Genomic DNA, 8,486 nt, shown 5'->3' with positions numbered 1-8,486 from the left:
CACTGGTCTTTTTAATATGCATGTAATATGGTACCCCTGCACTATATGCACCTGTACTTTTGTCTTTTCTATTTCACCACAAGGTTACATCTCTGAGAGTATTTTACTGCGTATACTTCTGTCTCGATCATCTCCTATATGTATAAAGTTCTTCATCAATCAATTTCCTGTAAACCTAGCTGCTCTATTTGATGGAGCGACTTAGTTGGATTATGGTTTCATTTTGCTCATAACATATTAGTCTTATGGTTTTAACAATGTTTTTTATAGCATATGTCTTTGCACTTTTATGTTAATTCCGAAGAACCCTCATTAAGTGTGAGCCTATTATTTGATATACTCCCACCCAACACCCCAATTTTAAATTTATTTTATTCGTTTTAACGACGATGCTATGGTTTTAACTGTCAGTTAACTTTGTTTGTTGAACTTAATAAGGCATTATATGTGTTGGCGGATCCACTACTTTGTACTTTTGCACTTTGATGGTCATATTGACTGAATAAAGTTCTTTGACTGACTGACTATATATATCCAAGCAGTTACAAAGTTTGAGAGTTTTGTATACTTGACTGAATTGGTTGACACCCCAGTCATGATTTGTTGCAAGCTCACTTTAAAACATGGCTATATCTATGTGCATGAGGTAATTCATAAGCATGGCTGTCTGCACTATACTTACCAGTACAAAAGATAAGATAACATACCGGTCTTCAAAAGCTAAATGGCACCAAAGCCTTTAGAGACAAATGGAATATTTTTGTCATTCATACACTTTACCTTTTCAAACTCATTTAGCTACAGCTAATGCTAGCTATTGCAATATTGGAGCATATGTTTGATCCTTATGCACATACATGCAGCTATGGTAGGTAGTGATGGCAGGTAGGTCAATGATCTGTTGGATGGTGAATATAGATCAAAATGCGAATGAGTGATACGGGCCAAAGAAGCTGTTGTGAGAAACATTAAGAATGGAGACAGACAACTTCTGTAATGCACATCTACTCCTAATTAAAACACAGACTTTAATACACATAGGGGTTTATTTATGAGAGACCTGTGCCACTTTTGCCCCACATAAAGTGGTACATGCATGATGCTGGGCTGTCATAATGATTACGATTTATGATGCCACGCAAAGCCACCCTAGGTGGTTTTGAGTAGCCTCATAAATCATGACTAAAGCTATACAGCCCAAATTGCTGCATCACCTTACTCTGCGCCCAGGAGGCATTCCATTGGTGTTGCAGTGGATTTTCCAATGTATCACCCATGGAATTTGATGCTGCCTCAGATTTACAAAGTGATGTAAACTTGGGGAAGCGTCAAATCCGTACGACTCCAAAGGTGAGGCATAACGAAAAGAAATATGTTTATTTTTCCACGTATTTTCTCTTGCCATGTGTGCTGCATTCTGCAACAAACATAGAAAGAGAAAAATGCCTCGCAGGATTGTTCTTGTGCAGGAAGGTGGCCATTATTGCACAAGAACAATCCTGCCTGGTGCAAGGGTGCCAACATTGGGGCTTGGCTGCCAAAATGGTGCCAGCGCAGGCAAAAAAGACAGGAACACACCATATTGATTAAATATGTGCATTCTGGCCCTTTTACTTTGGCATAGAGCAGCACAGGAGCTACCCTCTGCCAAAATGCCATAAAGGGCCTCATTTATCATATTTCTCCTCTTTGTGCCTCACCTCAGGAGGTGTACAAATTAGATACTTCCCTGGATAAATCTTTATGAGAGCCCTGCGTCATACATGAACTCCTTTACGTGGTGCAAAAGTGATGGGGGATTAGCTCCCTTTGGCTGCTGAGGGTTGTTGGTGACAAAGAATCCCTATTGTTGCGATAAGTAAGTCCCTCACAGCCGGTATGCTGAGATTCAACCACTCTGCACTGGGGCCTCCTGGTGTACTACTGCCAGGGGGATCAACAGGCCCTGGCTTCTGAGGGTTGTTGGGGGCCAAGAACCCATATTGGTGTGACAACTAAGTCCTCCACAGCTGGTTTGCTGAGACCTCGTCGGAGGCCCCACCACCTTTCTCCACCACTCTGCAAAGGGGCTTCCTGGCACACTACTGTTTGGGGATGAACTCCCTCCCCTTGGCTGCTGAGGGTTGCTCGGCTGCTGGCGAGCACCCATAAAGTCTTGTCGCACTCTCTACGCATGCAAAATGGCTTGTCGACCGCGCAGAAAAATATGCTCAGTTGCAGGGTTTATTTGCAACCCCACATTCTCCACAGAACTGCTGTATTCTCTGTTAGAAGAGTGGAATTTGACGCCTAGGCCTAGAAAAATCAAAGTTTAACGGGACATTATAGTTATGAAATCAAATTTTAAAAAACCTTAGAAATTCACTGAAAAAAACAAAGGTTAGAGAGATGTTATAGTTAAGCTCATATTTCACTCATACACAACCAGTGAAATTCAGTAGTTATAGTTACCTGAGCTAAATATAACTTAAGCCCCTGCACTGAACTGCACTGCTTATAGCCTCACATGTTACATCACTCATGACATGGTCAGTGGCAGCACTGGTGATGTCTCAAATTACATCACTGATGACATCATCACAGAAGCACTCACACACTCACCACACCCTTATACAACCTCTTCACTCACATACCCATGGACTCACACATCCATTCACAGATCAATACAAGCACTCGCACAACCCTTCACTCATCCATAGTGCTACTCAGACACCCACTCACTCACAGTCTGATCATACAACCATTCATTCACCCATACAGAGACTCACACAGCCCCACACTCACCCATACAGCTACTGACACATCCAGTTTTTAACCTATACAGCCACTCACACACCCACTTACTCATCCGCACAGCTTCTCAACAGAGCTACTCACTCAAGCATACAACCATTCTCACACTCCCTCACACACTAACATGACCAATTCATTAACCATTCACACATCCATGCAACCACTCACACAGCCACTCATTCTCCTTTACAGCCAATCCCACAGACACTTACTCTTCCATGCAGCCACTCAAAACAACTCACTTAGCCAAGCAGCTACTCAAACAGCCACTCACTCATACAGCCATTTACACAGCCAGTCACTCACTGATACAGTTATTGAGACACCCATTCACTCACCCATATAGTCACTTAAATACCCACTAATCCACCTATACAGCCACTCGCTCACCCACCATAATAGCAATTGACACACCCACTCACTCACAATACAGTCACTCACAAAGCCACTAAGTCACCTGCACAGCTACTCAGACACCCACATATATACCTAGACTTTATTTTTATTTATTTTTTATATATTTGTTTCCATACAGCCACTCACACACCTGTACAGGTGTTGCCTCACCTATAATGCCTTAAAAGGTAAAGGCCCGTTGTATCTTCAAAAAAAGTTAAGGGCCTATGCCCCGATTCACACTCTCAGATCAAGTGACAAAGCCTTACTGTGTGTCCCTCGTCTCTGCCAAACACACATGGGGGAAAAGCATTCTCATATCTTGGTCCAAGGCACTGGAGCAAACTTCCACTGGCCCTGCGATCCACCTCCACATACTGTAAATTTAGGAAATCACTAAAAGCATACCTATTCTGAATCCACATGGTAGGCACCTCTGGTTAGGATCCGATGAAGCGTCGAGATGCCCCAAGGTGAGTCGAGCGCTATAGCAAATGATGTTAACATAACATAACAACATAACAGTCACTCAGACACCCACTCACACATGGATACACACAGTCACACACAGACTCACATAAACTATGTTAAAAAAAGGAATCACTCAGTAGTACACAAAGTATAATTATTTAACTTTTGTGGTACCTTAGTATATACATTTAACACACAAAAACCTTTTAGAAAACCTCACAATCGCTGGATGATTTCATCAGTGATATCATTTGAGATACCATCAGTGATGTCATTTGAGATGTCATCAGTGATGTTACTGACCATGTCATAAGTGATGTAATATGTGAGGTCATAAGCAGTGCATTGTGGGGACGCAAATTATAGTTAGCTCAAGTAATCATAACTCCTGAATTTCACTGGTTTTATATAAGTGAAATGTGAGCTTATCTCTAATGTTTCTGTAATCTTTAGTTTTTTCAGTGAATATAGTTATATGTATATACTGTTGTAAATGTACAGCAATGCAAAACAAAGCACATTGTATTTTATGTATTGTAAATTACGATATTCATGCAACTGTGATCTTGCGTAAGCAGTTTTAGCATTTTTGGTTTTGCCAATCATGTTATTTTTAATTTCCAACAGGCATAGCTGCAAAATGAAGGCCTGTGTTTTGTTGCTGGTCTTGATTTCCATTTCTTGGAGCTCACAGTCAGATGATCAGGACTACCGCAGTTGCCTACAGATAAAGCAAAATGAAAGAAGCTCAACAGGTGAGGAGAAAGAAGTGTCAGACTCTAGTTATGGTAGCTCTCCTTTATCAACACTCACTAGGGGCAAGATACACTAACATTGGGAATACTGATTTCCTAATTGCAATTCTCTCTGAATCAAAATTAGGAAATTAGTATTCCTATTGTGTGAAACTTTTTGAGTTTCATTAGTGATTCCTAGAGGGTCACAAATAGACCTACCTCATACATATTAATGAGGTAAGTCACAATCTGTGACTCATTAGTAATTGCAGCCATCACAGGGATGGTGGCCTGCTGAGGTCAGCAGACCACCATGTCTGTGATTGTTTTTTGATAAATCATTATTTTTCAAACAAATGCAGCCTGTTTCCCTTAAAGGAAAATTGGATGCGTTTAAAAATAAAAAATAAAACTTTGTGGTTTCATTTTTTAGGAGTAGACGGTTGTCCATTGCAACACTGCCTGCTTTAAAAAACAATTCATTCTTAAAGAGGAAGGTGTGCCGTCAAGGTGTCAGAAAAATATTAATGTTTTGTAACCATAATTCAGTCATAAAACATTTATACATCCTATTCAGATTTGTTATGTGGAAGGGATTCCCTAAACACGCCCCTTCCAAATACCGAAACTTAAACACTAATTGTGATTCAGTAACATGCTACTGAATTGCATTTTGTGTTTTGTGTTTTGTGTAACTGTTAAAGCATTTTTGTGCTCTTAAATGGCTCAACCAGCCATTTATGACCACTAAAATACTTCTTACATGTGAACAATAGTCTTTTCTGTCTTGATCATAGATACTAGACAACTACAGTTCAACACCAACATTCTCATTTACTCTAACCTTGCTATTGCTGACATTAAGTTTTATGAAGACAAGCTTTGTACATATGTGTGAGAGTACAGTGTATAATATGCTATTTTTATCTTTGAATAATACAGGAATATCTCAGATTCATGAGATGCAAATGTATGATGTGATATCATCAATCTCATGGGTGGCATTACTGGTTACATTACATATCACTGGAACACTGACTTTATAACTAACATCTCTGTTGTAACAGTATTCGTTTTTTGTTTGAATATGTGCTGCTACTTAATGACAATGTGTTGTTAAGTATTATTATTTGTTATAAGCAATAGTGTGAGGTAATAAATATAGTGCAAATTAAGGTTTGTGCAGCTAACTATTACTGGGGAATGGCATACACTTTTCAGATTAATTTTTTAACTACAGATTTACATTATGGTCTTTCCCTATCAGGTGCATTATTTTTCAATTAGTTTGTGGCAGACCTTCCACCCTGGACTGATTCATTGACCAAGGAGCTGTCTGACCATCTACAACCCGTGGGGGTGCCTTGGGGACTGCAACTATGTCACTATATTCAGGGTCTACAAACCCTGAAATAAAAGAATTGTTTTTTTTATATTGAGGGCTGCAGTGCCCATTTGTGTCTCCCCCTTTCCCCATCAGCCAGTGGGATCAGCGGGTGCTGTCCCACCATGTATGCCATCTTTAATTTGATTTGCACAACATGGGCACCATGCATAATTTTGTGTAATTTCAGACACAACAGGAATCTTTGTGCCATTGCAACACCCTCTGGTTCGCAGACCCAGAATTGGTTCCTAGAACACCCACTCAATGGCAGAGGAAAATACTCTTGACCCAGGTGCGTGAACTACCCAAAAATAAGTGGTCAAGATACATAAAAGTCCCAGTCTAAGTCACACTTGCCTCTTTTTGGAACCTAGATGTCTCAAAAACAACTGAATGCCTTTACATCAGACTTAGTGAAGGAAATCCTGTGAGTAAAGTTCTAACTTCATGCCAAGTTTGGTGTAATGAACGACTGGGAGAAATTTTAATTACGCTGAGTAATTGGTCTAATTTCAGAAATTAAGCATTACTCTTGTGATGTGAAATACCCAAATTATGCGATTACTCCATCTTGAATATTTAAGGGTAATCTGGGGCAAAATTCCTACCACAGTAGCACAGGAAAACAAACTAAGAGAGAGTGAGCGGTTGCTGGCTACTGCTATATGTGTCCTGTAGATTTAGTGCTATTGTTTTAGCACAAAATGCATTTTGGGCACATTTTGAAAGCAAGGGTGAATTTTGCAGAAAATAATGCTTAGTGCTTGAGTACTCTTCTAATTAGGCTAGTAAGAATTACACCCGTTACGCCCACCCCTAGTGTAATTCTGTTAGTGGTTTTACTGAAACAGACGGCAACATTTCCTTAAGGTCATTGACATAAAACCACATTTATTTCCCCTCACCTATCAGACAGATCTGCATACATTTTGACTTGCAAAAACGTACTCAATTGCACTATGGAATGGAATATTTGTATGCAGACTATGTTACTGTATGCCAAAATTATAAGCAAACCAAAAACTGCATTTTAATGTAAACTTGGGGCCTAATTTAGATCTTGGTGGGACTCCCGTCATCCAGCTGTGGCAGAGTGTACAAGTACCCGCATCCACTGTATTTAGATTTGCACTGGCTGAACCACCGTCTGTGTTGACAGAGTGTTTTCTGTCACGTGAACGGCTCACAGTTGTCAACGCAGCAGAAGTCTCTGGCCGTAAGGGTGGCAGGATTGTGCTGAGCTATTTAGATCTCACTGTAGTGCTGGTGGTGGTCTAGCGGCAAATTGACGATGGAGTGATACCTTTGTGGAATGCATTCAACATTGTACTATTCCTGTGGTCTTTGGATGGATGCTAGTATCATTCACCTGATATGTTTTGGCTAATTCTTTTCACCTGCATACCACTCTATAAAAACACTCCATTTCAGATCATGATCCTTTGCCATTCCTCTGCAGTGCAACATTGTCAAGCAGAATGTTTGTCAGTGATTTCAGGTATTCTCTGTTTATTGTTTTTATTTTCTTCTGACATTTATTTTTTTGTGGGTCATAAAATTAAATTCAATGAAATTTTCATTTGATAATGGTAGGGAGGAGAAATCCTCATTTTATAGAGGGAGAATTGTGAGTCATGGTTGATGAAATTATTAGAGTCTAGCCACAATTGTTTGGAGCCCAAGTACAAAATATAACCATACCTCAGAAAAAGCAAATGTAAACCAGAATAGTTGCCTAAGTAAATGCCGTAGCAAACAACTTCTGCACACAGAAGGAAATTAGGAAGAGGTGGAAAGAGCTGCAGGGGTGAGTACATTTCCTGGCCGCTAAGCGTCACCTGGTGGCCCAGAGGACATGTGGTGCATCTCCCAGACCCCTTTACCTTTTCCCTGGGAGGAGAAGGTCTTGCAAATCCTATATCCCGAAGGCTTGGCAGGAATCCCTGGTGGAGTGGAGACTGGTAAGTTATACTCATGAATGCGTTACTAAACCTAAATGTTGTTATTAATGTTCATTTAGCTGTTGCTAATGTGTTGTTACACCTTTTGGAAACATAGAAACCTATATATATTTGTAAAGAATTTTAGCCCATGTTTGTTTGGATGTAGGTTGTTATATCTAAGATTACAGGTTTCAATCTCCATTACATTTTACATGATGTAATGGTGCTTGAAAGTATTTTTCCACCAAATTTCATATATGTGTTTTATATTGTAAATGCCTGTTCATATTTTACTTCATATTTTCACTAGGCCTTTTCAATGTAACATTGTGCAAGTGTTATTAATGCTTAATTAAAATGAGTACAACTACCACAATGTCTTATTTTTGTTTTTTCAAAATAATATTGCAATGTTATCTTGCTGATTCTCTCTGTTCTTTCTTTATTTTCACATATGTTAAGGTGTCATGTATTTATCAATCTCTATTTCATGCTATGTTTTGAAATACTTTTGTGTGTTTAATTTAGTATGTTGTCCAATCCTTGTTCTTGTATTGAATTGATTTTCTTTGTTTCACAAATCAAAGTTTGTTGATTTAAACATTTTGAGGTAGGCAAATTTGTATGCTGAAAATGTGTAACTTTTGAAATATTTTTCCCTCCAATGTTTATATGATGACTAATGCAATATATCCTACCAAGTTGTGTAATTGTCAGATTTGTAGCCTGTTTGGGCTTGGAATGGTATCTGTCACATTT

General features: G+C 39.3%; 1 protein-coding gene across 1 annotated transcript in view; it reads left to right on the top strand.

Annotated features, from left to right (window-relative positions):
* The first annotated feature begins 3,639 nt into the window (after positions 1 to 3,639).
* LOC146772863 (intelectin-1-like) overlaps positions 3,640 to 8,486 on the top strand; it is a 157,355-nt gene continuing 152,508 nt past the window's right edge. Inside the window, exons 1-2 of the mRNA XM_085637038.1 lie at positions 3,640 to 3,662; positions 4,288 to 4,415. Of these exons, the coding sequence (XP_085493164.1) occupies positions 3,640 to 3,662; positions 4,288 to 4,415 (151 nt within the window). The remainder of the gene's footprint in view (positions 3,663 to 4,287; positions 4,416 to 8,486) is intronic.

This window comes from Triturus cristatus, chromosome 12 (assembly GCF_964204655.1).
Source record: "Triturus cristatus chromosome 12, aTriCri1.1, whole genome shotgun sequence".
NCBI classification, from domain to species: Eukaryota; Metazoa; Chordata; class Amphibia; order Caudata; family Salamandridae; genus Triturus; species Triturus cristatus.
The sequence above is the reverse complement of the archived record's forward strand: the minus strand, read 5'-3'. Positions and strand labels throughout refer to the sequence as shown.